This window comes from Mirounga angustirostris, unplaced genomic scaffold (genome assembly GCF_029215605.1).
Source record: "Mirounga angustirostris isolate CCGP_5_RB_7025 unplaced genomic scaffold, mMirAng1.0.hap1 SCAF_16, whole genome shotgun sequence".
In the NCBI taxonomy this organism is placed as follows: domain Eukaryota; kingdom Metazoa; phylum Chordata; class Mammalia; order Carnivora; family Phocidae; genus Mirounga; species Mirounga angustirostris.
The window spans coordinates 50334697-50349894 of NW_026991724.1; the positions used below are offsets into that span (position 1 = coordinate 50334697).

General features: G+C 55.5%; 1 protein-coding gene and 1 non-coding gene across 3 annotated transcripts; one reads left to right on the forward strand and one right to left on the reverse strand.

Annotated features, from left to right (window-relative positions):
- The first annotated feature begins 4191 nt into the window (after window positions 1–4191).
- On the forward strand, window positions 4192–11092 carry FOSB (FosB proto-oncogene, AP-1 transcription factor subunit). 2 transcript variants are annotated; one of them, XM_045891749.3, is made up of 5 exons: window positions 4192–4867; window positions 6794–7114; window positions 7363–7470; window positions 8410–8565; window positions 8706–8845. In XM_045891749.3, exons 1-5 carry the CDS (start codon window positions 4742–4744, stop codon window positions 8706–8708), a joined length of 714 nt encoding a protein of 237 aa, XP_045747705.1. In that variant the 5' UTR covers window positions 4192–4741; the 3' UTR covers window positions 8709–8845. The 2 variants fall into 2 exon arrangements, with proteins under 2 accessions (XP_045747705.1, XP_045747703.1); XM_045891747.3 differs by having other exon boundaries at window positions 8410–11092.
- A 2119-nt stretch (window positions 11093–13211) lies between these two features.
- Window positions 13212–13298, reverse strand: TRNASTOP-UCA (transfer RNA opal suppressor (anticodon UCA)). The gene has a single exon. It is a non-coding gene; the product is annotated as a tRNA-Sec (tRNA).
- Between the last annotated feature and the right edge of the window lie 1900 nt (window positions 13299–15198).

Sequence of the window (15198 nt, forward strand, 5' to 3'; positions counted from 1 at the left end):
AACAACTAAGAAGGCTTAACCTCCTTTAGTTTCTTATCTGTACAATGTGGATAAAAACACAACCTCCTTATGTGGCTGGTGCGCTGTGAGGATTAACTGGGGTTACATGCGTGAAAACACCAAGCACAGCCTACTAAGCATTTGCTCTGCTCCTCCTCCTCCTTTTCACTATTAAATTTCAGAGCCTGAAAGGACTCTCGGCGCCCACTGTCATCCAGCCTTCTTACTCTGTGGATGGGGAAACTGAGGCACAGGGTAGCATGAGTTTTGCCCAAGGAAAGATGGAAGGATGTGCTGGGGCCCGCCTTTGGCAGAGTTGGCCCCAGGGCTGTTTACAGGCTGCTCTGAGCAAGGGGGAGCTGGTACTGTCACCCCAGCCCCCACCTGTGGGGGCAGAAGGCTGAGGGCTCCCCCTGCCCCCTCCCCATGCAGAGCCAAGCCCTGTGGAGCCAGAATGCGGGAGGTCTTGCCCTCTCCCCCACATTCCAGTCCTCCTCCTCCTGGAAGCTCCCTGGGGTTGAGCCCCATGAAGAAAGACTTGCCTTGCCCACCCCATGCTCTGTGGGCAAGGTGTGCATATCTGTGTGTGTGTTTGAGTGAGACTCTGTGTGTGTGTGTGTGTGTGTGTGTGTGTGGTCACCAGGTCCAACTTTTCCCTTAGGCACAGAGGGCGCAGTACTAAAGCCTATGATAATCTTAGGGGCCCTAAGATCAGAAGAAAAAAACCCCTGAACTTCTAGGTAAAAGAAAATGTTCTAATATATAGTATTATCTGCCTTTATACCAATGTAGCTGTAATAATCCTATTTTATTATTTTTCTAAAAGATTTATTTATTTATTTGATAGAGAGAGAGGGAGGGAGGGGCAGAGGGAGAGGGAGAGAGGGAATCTCAAGCAGACTCACTGCCGAGTGCAGGGCCCCCGATGCAGGACTTGATCTCATGACCCTGAGATCATGAGCTGAGGTGAAATCAAGAGTCAGACCCCCCCAGTCGACTGAGCCACCCAAGCACCCCATAAAATATAATTTCAAAGACGTCTTTATGGAGGAAGAAGGCAATGAAAACAAAAGTATCCATGGCTCAAGAGAGTTATAATGTGACCCTGTGTATCTCTGCTTCTGGCTGGACATCTCTGGGAGGGTCTATATCTGCAAAGGTCAGGGTGGCTCTGTTTTAATAACAAAACAAATCCCTACAATGTGCCAGGCATGTTCCAGAAGCTTTCCTGATATTCACTTCACATAATCCCCCACCAGCCCCATGAGCTGGGCACGATTCCTACCTCCTTTCCCAGGTGAGGAAACGGAAGGTCCAGACATCACTAACTCAAGGTCACCCAACGACTAAGTGGTGGGACCAGAATGTAAGCCCAGGCCACCTAGATTGTGGGTCCGCGTCAAGGGCCTAAATGCCCGGTGTCTGCATGAGCGTGACCATCTGCATGTGAACATATTGACTTACATAACTCATTTAATAATTAAAAGCACAGACTCCGGGTGCATGGCCAGCTCAGAAGGTGGAGCATGTGACTCTTGATCTCGGGGTTGTAAGTTTGAGCCCCACTCTGGGTGCAGAGAGTACTTAAAAATAAAAATCTGGGGCACCTGGGTGGCTCAGTTGGTTAAGCGACTGCCTTCGGCTCAGGTCATGATCCTGGAGTCCCTGGATCGAGTCCTGCATTGGGCTCCCTGCTCGGTGGGGAGTCTCTGACCCTAACCCCTCTCATGTGCTCTCTCTCATTCTCTCTCTCTCAAATAAATCAATAAAAATCTTTTTAAAAAAATAAATAAAAATCTGAAAAATAAATAAATAAATAAAATAAAGTAGAAGCACGGGCTCTGAAGCCAACGCGCTGCATTCTTATCCCAGCTTTGCTGCTCTTGGGCTGTGTGACTCTAGGAAAGTGACTTCACCTCTCTGGGCCTCCATTTCCTTGCAGGTTGAATGAGGGTTCCTACCCCATAGGAGTGTTGTGAGAAGGAAGGAAATGAATATGAGGGCTCAGGAAGAATTAGCCCTTGTTATGATTGTGTGAAGAGCGTCCGTGTGCAGCCACAGCGAAGGTGTGCGGGTCATGTGTGCTGGGGACCCACATGACAGTGTGTTTCGACGTGTGGGGCCATGTGTGTTGCCGGTTGGGGGTGAATATCTGAATGCCCGCATGACCCTGTGAGTACGTGCCAGTGGCCATGTGGACGCATGGGCCACCTGTGTTGGGGTGTGAAGACTTCTGGGCAGCCAGGGTGCCTCCCTGTGTCTCCTTTATTCTGCGGGAGAGATGAGGGGCTTGGACAGGACAGGGAACGTGGGGTCACTCCCTGTCTGCTGCCGGGGCCGAGTCACTGCCTGCTGGTGGTTGCTGTGTCATCTCCTAGTCCTTGTCCCCCAGACTGCTAGCAGACAGAGGGGGCGTGGGGGAAAGAGGTGGAGGGCAGGCTGGAGGCTGGGCTTTTGTCTGGAAACCTCGACCTCCCCCCACTCCCCGTCTTGCCCCCTGTGTCCCTTCCACATCTCCCTCCCCCTCCCCACATCGAAGCAGGGAAGCAAGATTCTGCTGGGAATCAGGGTCCGCTCACCCCCTTCTGCTCTGCCTCAGACCTGCTGTGTGACCCTGAGCCAGGGACTCCCCCTCTCTGGGCTTCGACAATCTCAAAGCGCTTTTCCCTCCATGCCCAGTGCTGGGTTAGGCTCTGCGCTGGGAGGGAAGTACCGGATCTCTGAGATTTGTGAAGCAGCAGGTGGGACCCTTCCCAGTGGGTGCTTAAGAGTTGGGGGCTGTGGCATCCCAAATACCCAAATTAAACTCTGAATGCCGTTTCCTAACTGGGAGGCCTCAGGTAAGCAGCTCTACCCCTCTGAGCCTGGGTCACAACAATATATACACTGTGAGCAGACAGGTAGGTTCGCAAGGCTTAGAAGCTTCCCCAGAATATCACCGTTACCATTCAAATAATCCCAAACCCCAAGTTTTTCAGGGAGTTTCACTGAACCAGGCAGTTCTCAGAAATCAGGAAGAGAGTAGGAGCTCTGGGGTTTAACATTCTGGGTTTGAATTTCTTGCCATGGGATCCTGGGCAAGTCACTTAACCTCCTCGAGTATTTTTTCCATCTTTTATAAAGTGAAGATTTTCCTCCCTTCACCTCCAAACGCTGGTTTAGGGATTAAAAATCTCGTGGTGAAAGGCTTACTTACTACAGGAGCTGGTATTTGGTCATAGTTAAATACACGGCATCTATTATTATTATCAATTCTTCTTCACACACACATTCTTTCTGTCTAAAGGTAGGATTACGTAGCGGGAAGGAGATGTTGCCAACACCAGCAGCAGGGACGCTTCATCCTAAATTTCGTCCTCTCCAAACCCGCATACCTCCCAAACACGGGACTGCGGGGCCAGCGGGGTCCAAGACACACATCTTTTGTCCAGATGGGAAAACTGAAGCTGAAGCTCAGAAAGGGACAATATTTCCCCGAGTCAGGGCCATCAGGGCCGAAGCTGCCAGGAGCGTCGGGACTCCACCCCCACCTCCACTTTCACCTGGAGCTTCACAGCCCCTCCCACTCCGCTCGGGACTCAGTTTCCCCGCCTACGTGACTACACCACACTAGCCAGGGTCTCTTTCTGGGGATCTGACCTTCCTCTTGAGTGAGGGCGCCGCTCCGCCGGGAGAACTGGGAGGGGCTGCCCGAGGCGCGAAGCACCCACTTACCCGGGTCTTCCCCAGGCTAGTTTCAGAGCCTATTAATACCAGCCCCCGGGGCGGCGCGGCACTGCGCAGGCGCGGGCGGGTTCCGCAAGCGCGCGGGGTGAGCGCGCGAGCGAGCGAGCGAGGGATTCCCTCTGACGTAATTGCTAGGATACCAAACAAACACTCTGCCGCGCCGGCCGAGCTCCTTATATGGCTAATTGCGTCACAGGAACTCTTGGGAGGCGGGGCCGGGATCCCCTCCCGCCTAGGGCTCTGGAACGCAGCCCCCACGACCCCCAGGGCCGCGAGGGTGATGCAGGTGGACAGAACGAGGCTAGGGCGGACCTCTTGCCGGACGGCGCGGCGCTGAGTTCAGCAGGGCCGGAGATTTTAGGAAGTTTGTGGAGCTTGGGTAGGGTGACGTAAGCAGGGAGGCGGGTCCCGGGCATATAAATACAGGCTGGCGGCTTTGGGGTTCATTCATAAGACTGAGAGCTACGGCCTCGGCAGGGACAGGCGGAGCTCGAACTTGGGGATTTGACTGTTGTGGTTCTTCTTGGGGGCTGTGAAGTGCAGTTTATTATTATTTTTTTCCGGCGAGAAAGTTTTAGGGAGGATTCTTCTAAATAATTCTACATTTTCTTTTGGAGGAGCGACTTACTCTTTTTGTCTTCTTTATTACTCCCCTCCCCCTGTGGGACCCGCTGGACGCGTGGAGGAGACCGCACCCGAAGCCGATTCTGTACAGCAAGACAGCGCTTTCCGCCTCTGGGGGAGCGATCCCCTCACGCCCCTGGGTCCTACGGAGCCTGGACTTTCAGGAGGCACAGCGGCATCTTGTGGGGGCCTGGGCACCGCAGAGGAATTGCACAGAAACTTTGCCATTGTTGGAGCGGGACGCTGCCCCCATCCCGAGTTTCCTCGGACAGCGCGCTTTGGGGACGCGCTCGGCTCACCCCGGACTCGCACCTTTCTTTTCCACCCGGCCATAGCCTTGGCTTCCCGGCGACCTCAGCGTGGTCACAGGGGCCCCCCTGTGCCCAGGGAAATGTTTCAAGCTTTCCCCGGAGACTACGACTCCGGCTCCCGGTGCAGCTCCTCACCCTCCGCCGAGTCTCAGTATCTGTCTTCGGTGGACTCCTTCGGCAGTCCACCCACTGCCGCCGCCTCCCAGGTAAGACCTAGAGGGTTGGGGTGCTGCTTTATGGGTTTTATCTTTTTTTAAGTCAGGGATGGAGCGAGCAATCCCTCCACCCCAAATAAACACGCACCAAAACTCAGGATCTGAGAGGGAATAGGCTCACCGCGCACTTGGCAAACTGCAGAGTCGGGACGTGTTTGCAATTGGTGGTGTGCACGGATCGCAGGGAGGGAACGCAGAGGGGTAAGCTTTGGGGGTGGGGAGAATGCTCCGTTCGGTGCAACGTGTATGCGGTAGCAGGGCTGAGAACTTCTAGCTTGCTCCGGGACTGCTCCCGACTCAGGTCCCCAACCTGAAGCTAGCGCAGTTAGGCAGGTGGGGGAAATCCCGGGGAAGCTTCCAGTAGCCTCCTCCCTTTTCCTTCTCCATCGGAGCGCCTACTCCGGCACCCGTTGCCCTCGATCCAGCGGGCAAGCTGGCCTCGAACCCTTGCTTGGAAGCTCTGCCTCCGCCTCCTGCGCGGAGACGTAACGGGGGACCCGTGCGTAACGGCTGACGCGCTGGAATCCTCCGTCTGACGCGGGGCACGCACGGCGCGCGGCGCCCCCTTCGTCCGCCCCGCCCCTGACGTCCCGGAGCGTTCTATTTTGGAACGCCGGGGCCACGTTGCTAAGGGAGGGGGCAGCCCGGCGTTCCGATTGGCCGCCGCGGCGCGGGCTATGGCCAATCAACTTTCCCTTCCTATTTGTAGGGTGCAGTTCCCTTCCCCCCTCTCCGTCCCCGGAACTCGTGGTTCCTTGGCGCTGGGGTCTCTTTTACGGGCCTCTAAAGGCAGAGCGAGGGGATTCCTGTGGCGACAGGAGCGACCCTCTGCGATCCAATGGGTTCGCGAGGACCTTGCGGGGATCAGGACCCTCCGATCTCAGGGGCCGAGGGTGTCTGTGGGCCGGGGTTTCTTTGGGAGACATGGGTGGCCGTCACCCTCTTCTTCGGGCACACGCAGACACATTCCCGGTCCCCCTGCTCCGGACGCCGGATCCCTCCGCTGTGTCCGAAAACAGGACTAGAACCGCTAAGCCTAGGGGAACCAGCCAGGTGGTCTCCAGGAGCCCCGCCCCCTCTGGGTTTCCAGAACTCTGATTGGTCAGCGAGCCAGCCCATCCCTCACCACGCCCCCTGGGAGAGTAGTTAAGCCTTCCGAGCAGTCCTAGGATTCCATTTGGGGGTGGGGATAGATGAGCGCCGCTTGGGCTCGGGGGCTCGGGACCTACATCATTCTCCCTCCGTGACAGTCTGAGGGAGCCCGGATCGTCACTTTTCTCTACCTGGTCGTCCACCGTAACCTGTCCCTTGTCAGCCTCACTCTGTAGAGAGACAATTACTTGAAACGTTGTTCAAAACTCCTAGGGCTGTCCCCCAACACCCTTTGAACTAAGACCCCCCGCCCCTGCACAGAGGTCTCATGGACCTTCCAGTCGCTGATACTCCCGGCTCCGAGGGTTGTGTGTATGTGTGTGAGTGTAGAGGAAGGCTTGGCCTAAGGCCTCTCCCTCTCCCTCCCCTTGCCTCTGGGGTGGGGGTGGGGTGTTTTGGCTGTGTGTGTGGCTGTGACTCCTTCCCGGGGGTTCTGTCACCCGGCTGTGTCCAGCCTCCTCCCCACTCCCCCACCTAAGAGTCACCAACCCGGGGTGTGATTCACCACCCGCTGGAACCGTGCAACCTTTCCCCGAAGAAGAAGGAGGAGGTAGAAGCCAGTTGAGCAGAAATCCTCTCATTAACCACTGCGTCACGGTGTAGTGGAAGGGTGGGTGTTGTGGCTTCTTGCCTGTGACACACACATCCACACCCGCTCGCCCTGTGCTCACTCACGGGGTCGGTGTGTGTATGTGTGTTGGGTGTGTGTGTGTCGGTGTCTCTGTTTGTGTGTCTACGCCTGTGTGTGTATGTGTCACCCCGTAGGAGTGCGCCGGTCTCGGGGAAATGCCCGGTTCCTTCGTGCCCACGGTCACCGCGATCACAACCAGCCAGGACCTCCAGTGGCTCGTGCAACCCACCCTCATCTCTTCCATGGCCCAGTCCCAGGGGCAACCACTGGCCTCCCAGCCCCCGGCCGTCGACCCCTACGACATGCCAGGGACCAGTTACTCCACGCCGGGCCTGAGCGGCTACAGCGGTGGCAGAGCTGGTGGCAGTGGTGGGCCTTCTACCAGCGGAACCACCAGTGGACCTGGGCCTGCCCGCCCGGCCCGAGCCCGGCCTCGGAGACCCCGAGAGGAGACGGTGAGTAAGAGGCATCACAATTTGGCCTGGGGGTAGGAAGCAAGAGGGCCAGGAACTTGCTCACCAGTGGGGGTGAGGGGCCACCGAGGCCTAGTGCTACAGAAACCCTAGCATCCTTGCCACAGTCAGGGAGGACCGGAGGGTCCTCTTGTGGCCCCCGGGGGGTTCTGGAAGAAGAGGAGGTTTGGGATGGGTGGAGGTGGTGCACCGTGTCCCCAAACCTCATGGTCTCTGTCTTCCCTGTTCAGCTTACTCCGGAGGAGGAGGAGAAGAGAAGGGTTCGCCGGGAACGCAACAAATTGGCAGCAGCTAAGTGTAGGAACCGTCGGCGGGAGCTGACTGACCGACTCCAGGCGGTGAGCATGGGCCCCGCGGAGGGAGGGGTGAGGGTACACTGAAGGGGGGCTCTCCCCCACCCTCTGCCCCTCGCCACCTGCGCCCCAGTCCTGGGCCCAGAGCCAGAGGTTCCGCACACGGAACTAGGTACAGGTGTGGCCAGACGGGGTAACCCCAGGCGCACCCACAGACCCTCCCACACTCCCGGCCATACTGCCCGGTTTGTGACCTTTCACAGAGGTCCTGTCCTTTCTTCTCCCTTTTGGGCTTGGGCAGGCCATAGCCCATTTTTGCCTCAGTGTCTCCATCTCTTCAACCCCTTTTGGAATCTTCCAGGCTCCTTCTAGCTTTGACATTCTGGAGAGTCTGGGAAGCAAAATGCTTTGATCCTGCCTCAGTTTCTTACCACGCGTACCCAGACCCATCAGACCGCGGGCAGGTGGCATCCACCAACTCCCCCTTCCCTTTTTTACAACTTATCTTGGTCTGGGAGCCCTGCCTGCAGGGTGACCTGCTGCCGCTAGAGGAAATCGGGGAAATCTGCTCCTTTCCCGCGCCACCGGGTCTCTTCCCTGGGAAACAGAGGGGGGAGGGGCAGGGCGGGGAAGAGGTGGCGTTAAAAACACAGAACGATTGTTCGTTCATTCAACAAACCTCCGAGCGCCTCGGACAACCAGAGCCCTCCGTGTACCCCTGGTCCCTTCGCAGTTCCCACCAAACACATGGGGGCGGGGGGCGGGGGGCGGGGGGAGGGACAGGAAGGCAAGACCCTGGCCCCGAGTCCCACAGCACATCAGGACCCCGTATCAGGGGGTCTCGCCGCTCAGTCCAGAGCCGCCTTCCAGCCCCGGGGGCCGCAGCAACAAGTGTAAGGGAGATGGTTTCAGCCACGACCCGCCTTCTCTGGTCGCTCACGGCCTTTCGCTCCTTCTTCCCTCTCCTCCGCGACGGGACCTCAGGAGACAGATCAGCTGGAGGAAGAAAAGGCAGAGCTGGAGTCGGAGATCGCAGAGCTCCAAAAGGAGAAGGAGCGTCTGGAGTTTGTGCTGGTGGCCCACAAACCGGGCTGCAAGATCCCCTACGAAGAGGGGCCGGGCCCCGGCCCGCTGGCGGAGGTGAGAGATTTGCCGGGGTCAGCACCCACTAAGGAAGATGGTTTCAGCTGGCTGCTACCGCCCCCGCCGCCACCGCCCCTGCCCTTCCAGACCAGCCAAGACGCATCCCCCAACCTGACAGCTTCTCTCTTTACACACAGTGAAGTTCAAGTCCTCGGCGACCCCTTCCCCGTTGTTAACCCTTCGTACACTTCCTCGTTTGTCCTCACCTGCCCGGAGGTCTCCGCGTTCACCGGCACCCAACGCCCCAGCGGCAGTGACCAGCCCACCGACCCCCTGAACTCGCCCTCCCTTCTTGCTCTGTGAACTCTTTAGACACAAACCAAACAAACACAAGGGAGAGAGATTTGGAAGAGGAGGAGGAAGAGAGAGAGAGGGGAAGAGACAAAGCGGGTGTGTGGCCTCCCCGCCTCTCCTGTCTGACTCTACGGCCGTTGTCATCGGTCAGGAGGACCTCCTTGTATTTTGTGCCACCTCTTGTTTCTGTGGCCCTGTGGCCCGGCGAGGCCGGGAAGCTGGTGACTTTGGGGGCGGGCGGTGGGGAGGGAGTGGATCCCCGCCCCCAGCTGCCTGTTGGCCCTTTCACCTCAACCCAGCCTCTGGGGATGGGTGCGGGGGGGGGGGGCGGGGGGGCGCCTCGCTTTGGGCCGAGGGAAAGGGGTGCTGGCGGTGGGCTGCGGGGTGCGCTGGAGTCTGCTCCAGAGAGGCCCGACAAGGAAATGCCACAGACCACGCCCCCCCAACTTCTCCCACACCCACCCTTCAGGGGGTGACCAGGCTGGTTCTCCCTGCTCCCCCCGACCCTAGCTTATTTATCCAACATTTCCACGTGGTGAGATCCTCCTCGGAATTGAGCCTCCCTTTAAGGGAAGTTGATGCCCCTTATGAGAATCTCCTTCTCTCCCACCCAGACTTAGTCTGAAATGTGAACCTCCCTCCCTACTGTCCAGCCTCCCCCTCCCAGCAAAAGTGGCTCTGATCTGAATTCCTAGCCTCCTAAGGCCACCCCCCCTCCCAATTCGGCCCCCAGACCTCCTTTTCTGATTACAGTGTTACCCCCCAAGCCTCCCAGCCTGGCTCAGCCTTTCCCTCCCGGCCTTCCTTGCTGGGCCTCTCTGATTCAGGCAGCAGGGGGCGCTGTGATGCCCGTCCTGCTGGAGTGCTTTATACTGTGAACCGAGTTGGCCGGATTGGGGGGGGTAGGAGGGGGGGCCCGGTGGGACTGAACCCTTCCGGGAGCGGGGAAGCGGATCGTGCCCCCCACGCCTCAAAGCCTTTCCTTGGTCTCCCCTCGCCCCAGCTGCCTCCTTCCTCTCCTCAACAGTGAGTTAGACTCAAGGGGTGACAGGACCGAGAGTGGGGGTGACAGTTATCCATCCTCGTGGCCTCTGTCCTCAGGACCCCCAGCCCCAAGCCCTGGCCTTTTTCTTTAAGGCCTGTCCCCCTACCCCGGCCTAGGACGCCAACTTCTCCCTCCCCGTGGCACCCCCACATCCTTTCTAGAAAGGGAGCAATGGGAGGTTGCCAGGGGACCCCCAGTATTTTTTCCGGAGAAGATTTAAAGGCCGAGGCTTTGGCCCCCAACCCCCAATATTTTCGGACTGGCAAACCCAAAGGGGCTGGACTCCCGCGGTCCCGGCTTCCGCGCCCCAGCCCCCCAAGCCCCGATTCTTGGTTCGGGCTCCCCGCCCCACCTCTCCCTGTGCTTTCACCTCGTGAGAATTCTCTCGTGAGGCACATTGATATTTTTTAACTTCGGGTGGGCCACGCCGCCTTCTGTGCTGCATGGGAAACATTCCACGTGCCCGTCCCGCACCTCCCGCCCTGTGGCTATTTATCCCTTTCCTGGTTTCCGAAAGGCACTTATATCTATTATGTATAAATAAATATATTATATATGGGTGTGCGTGCGTGTGTGCGCGTGAGTGTGTGAGCGCTTCTGCAACGTCGGCCTAGGTCACGTTGGCCCCCACAGCAGTGCCCGTTGAATCGGAAACACTGCTTCTGGAAACTTCGAGTCTGCCTGTTTCAGGCTCTCTTTCCTCTGGCTGTCTCTCGCTGTCTCTCCTGATTGTCTCGGCCCCTCTGGTGGTTGGGGGCAGTCTCTGGCCGTCTCTTTCTCCAGCCATCTCTCCCACGCCGCCGTCTTTTCTCTGCCTGTTTTCACCTGGTCGTTTTCGGTCTGTCTCTTTGCTGACTGTCCCCGATCCTCCAGCGGTCTCCTGACTCTGGGTTTGTTGGGGACGTGAGATTTTATTTTTGTGAGCGAAGCCTGCGGGATCATAGACTTTCACAATCTGTATCGTTTAAGGATTCTGGGTGTGAGTGTGAGACTGTGAGCAGGGCCTGCTCCTGCGGGACCACAACTTATTGAATCCCCCCAACCCCCCCCCCCCAATGCTGTATTTGTGATTCTCTTTTTTGTATTTTGCACCTGACCCTGGGGGGCTGGGGCTGGCTGGCACTGGGCCACGACCCTCCCGCCATGGTTCTGCACTGTCGCCAATAAAAAGCTCTTAAATATGAATCTGCCAAGCTGTAGTGTCTGTTTGTTCCTGATGCTTGGCCCCTGCCTTCCTTTGGCAGGAGGGAATGAGGTTAGATCGGGGGCGGGGCTATACCAGGCACCACACATTCTGGGACTCCCACCTGTGATGTGAATCAGTCTGCAGCAGGACAACAGGACAGAGGAGGTGAGGCAGTCGGAGGACTTCCCACAGGGTCTGCCTCTTCTTAGAGGGGATGAGGCAGAAGAGTGGGTGTGAGGTACTGAAATGCCAAAGGGTGTTTTGGAGGTTTCTTGACAACAGAGGAACTTATTCAGACCCTGCGTGCTCAGGATGACCCTCAGGATGACCCGAGTGAAGGTGGAACAGGTAGAGAAATTTTAACCACACATCCCATACTACTAAAGATCAGAAAGTGCTTATCAATCCTCAGGGTTAGATGAACCACAAAAGCATGGATCACTTTACATCGAAGATGAATTTCCTTTTGCTTTTCACATGAGCATATTTTCTGGGTTATGAACATATAGGGGCCCACCTAAAATGGACTGAACCAAAAATATTGCCTCACTTAATTTATTAATCAATAGGAAACATTTCCTAAGTAACTACTGTGCGCCCAGCCCCGTGCTGGGCAGTGTTGGGGACACAGTGGCGGGGACTGAGAGAGCTCCAGGCTCCCCCCTCCTAGGGCTCACAGTCCAGAGAGGGACACAGACCTGTTGGGGATGATCTCAAGTGCACAGGATTGGGGGAATCCATGAGCCCGGGGGTGGGGCACATAACCTGGTCTGGGATTCAGGAAAGACTTCCTTGAGGAGGGACGGCTGAGCTGAGTCCTGGAGGCTAAACAGAAGACACAGAAGGGGATAGAAAAAGATGCAGTGAGCACAAAGAGCTGTTGGTGTGGGAAGAGGGCTTGATACATCGAGGGAGCTAGAGGTTCACAGAGCGAAAGGTGTGGAGAAATTGTTTAGCAAGGACCAGATTCTGCAGGCTTAAATTCCAGACTAAGAATTTAGATAATCTCTTGTGGGCACTGGGGAGCCATAGCAGGTTTTGAGTGCAAGAAAGGCAGGGGCAGGCTTGTGCTTTAGGAAGACAGCCTTAACCACCAAGTTGAGGGTAGCTGGCAGAGAAAGGGGCAAGACCCGGGCAGGAGGCCAAGGAGGGGTCTCGGGTGGGGACACTGGTGTGTGTTGGGGAAGCCTGGAACAAGGGCAGGGCTATGAGATAGAAAGGAGGACTGGAATTGAAAAGACAGTAGGAGGCAGAACAGACAGGACTCAGTGAAAAGCTAGCTTGAGAAAGACAGCACAGGGCAGTAGTAAATAGCATGGGCCAGGGGTCTGAGAGCCTACCAAAGCTGGGTGACCTTGGACAAGAGGCTTCATCTGTGTGAACCTCAGTTTTCTCAGCTGCAGAATGGGGCTATGAGGAGTCAGGGAGCTCATGCATGCCGACGCTGAATGCAGTTATCACCATCCTCACTGCTGTTATTGGGGCCACCTTGATCCCTGGCCTGGAATATTCCCCCCTTCTGTTGATTCATCACCTCATCCTTCAGGTGTCTGCCCACGTGTAACCCTGACACCTCACCTGAACTCAGGTCTCCCTATTAGCTGGCCTCTAAGTTCAGTACTTGCCTTCCCAGTAGTTATCACCTTTGTAGTTGTTCATTAAATGTGTAATTAATGATTGTTTAATGTTTGTCTCCTTCACTGGACTGGGATCACCATGAGGCCAGGGCAGGGGCTGTGATCAACACTGTGTTTCCAGCACCTGGCACCAAGCAAATACTTGTTGAGTGAGTGAGTGAGTGAGTGAGTGAGTGAATGAATGAATGAATATCTGACTGATGAATAAGTGCATGCGTGATTAAATACATGAGTGAGCAAATGACTGAATGGGAGAATAAGCAAGTGAAGGGGAGAGATCCAGGATGATTTTCATCATCTTTTGGAATCATCTTTGATGCTCCCAGTAAAAGTGTAACCGTGGGAAGAGACCCACGTGGCGGAGATTGAACTGTGAAGCAGAGGATTGCAGCGATGTTATTAGGCGCTGGCCCGAGGGACGTTCTCCCCGACAACCCGCTCTAATGTCCAGTCTGATGGGAATATAAAAAGATACCTCTGTCGCCCGAAAGGTGGAATTGAACCACTCTGTCGCTAGACAGCTACAGGTTTGAAGCCTGCACCCCAGACCACTGAGGATCATCCGGGCAAGACACACTCTCCTCCACACAGCTATATAAAACTCAGAACCCGCTATCTTTTTACAGTTATGGTCACATAGTTTGGGAGGGTGTGAGATTGTTGACTCCGATATCTATAAATTCCCGCCAACTACGACATATATCCTTCCAAAACGTTACCTTTTTCTTGCATGGGCATGAATCATCCTCGCTTTGGAAACCGTCTTCATTTGCATAGCGCCGCGCATTCTGGGAAGCGGCGTTCGAGGACCGGGCCCACTCGCCTCTATAGGTTAAAGGGCCCGAAGCCCCTTTTTCCAGGTGAGAAGTTTGTTTTTTAAGAGGAGAAAGTCATAAGTCGGCTTTCAGAAGCCCCTTCTCTGAAAAAATCCGAGTTCGAGTGAGCGAGTTCCTGCTAGAGTTTGATTTAGCCCAGCCCCGGAGACTCCGGGTAGGCGGTTATGGGGCTGGTGCGACACCTGCTGTTCCTTTGTGGAACTTCAACGACCTACACAGTCCCATGTTCATTCAAACATTTTTATTGAGCGCCTACTAAGTCCCAGGCACCGTCCTAGGCAGCGGGATGACAGAAATTCTGTCCATATTGAGTTTAAGACACTAGAGGTCATCAATTTCTGCACCTGTATTTTATGGCCAAGGAAACGGAGGCTTAGAAACGGATAGTACCGTACCCCAGTTCACACAGTCCATCCACCTGGGGGAATCAAGCCTGCGCCATCCTAATTATCATTACAAGAAAGGTGGACCCTTTTATAATCTAAGTCAGTGATCCTTTGACAACACTATCGTTCCGGACCACATGAAACCTAGGGCTTCCATCTCAGAGTAAAAGTCAATGTTCTCACCACGGCCCTACAAAATCCCTATATTCAAGGGCACCTGGGTGGCTCAGTTGGTTAAGTGTCTGCCTTTTTATGATCCCAGCGTCCTATGATCAAGCTCCCCATGGGGCTCGCTGCTCAGCGGGGAGCCTGCTTCTCTCTCTCCCTCTGCCTGCAGCTCCCCCTGCTTGTGCTCGCTCTCTCTCTCTCTGTCAAAGAAATAAATAAAATCTTAAAAAAAAAAAAAAATCCCTATATGCTAGTTCCTTTCACTCCTCTGACCCCATCTCCTATTCTGCTTTCCTCATTTACTTGGCATCTGGTATGCAGATCTCCTGCTGCACACACTAGGCATCAGGCGTGCTTCTTTCTCAGAGCCATTGTGTTTGCTGATCCCCCTGCTTGAATCTCCTTTCCTCCACATGTCCACTGACTCCCTTCACTCTGTCCTCTGCTCAAATACCACCACCTGGTGAGGTCTTGCCTGACCACTCAGTTTAAAATAGCAAGTCCTCGGGGCGCCTGGGTGGCTCAGTTGGTTAAGCGACTGCCTTCGGCTCAGGTCATGATCCTGGAGTCCCTGGATCGAGTCCCTGGATCGAGTCCCTGGATCGAGTCCCTGGATCGAGTCCCTGGATCGGGGTCCCTGCTCGGCGGGGAGTCTGCTTCTCCCTCTGACCCTCCCCCCTCTCATGTGCTTGCTCTCTCTCATTCTCTCTCTCTCAAATAAATAAATAAAATCTTTAAAATAGCAAGTCCTGTCACTCCATCCCCTTACCCTGATGGACTTTCCTCCATCGCTCTGAGCACCACCTACCATATACTGTGCTTATTCTCTGTCTGCTCCCACTAGAATATCATTTCCATGAGACTATGGACTTTGTTTTTTGTTTTTTTTTTTTTTTCTGGGTCCCTACTGTCTAAAGAGTGCTTGAGAATTTATTTATTTATTTTTAAAGATTTTATTTATTTATTTGACAGAGAGAGACACAGCAAGAGAGGGAACACAAGCAGGGGGAGTGGGAGAGGGAGAAGCAGACTCCCCGCCGAGCAGGGAGCCCGATGCGGGACTCGATCCCGGGACTCC

Bases quoted from the DNA above. Each gene is read 5' to 3' on its own strand.
- FOSB (XM_045891747.3), top strand. From the start codon at position 4,742: ATGTTTCAAGCTTTCCCCGGAGACTACGACTCCGGCTCCCGGTGCAGC. The intron at 4,868-6,793 runs GTAAGACCTAGA...GTCACCCCGTAG, and splicing joins CCACTGCCGCCGCCTCCCAG to GAGTGCGCCGGTCTCGGGGA. The intron at 7,471-8,409 runs GTGAGCATGGGC...ACGGGACCTCAG, and splicing joins TGACTGACCGACTCCAGGCG to GAGACAGATCAGCTGGAGGA.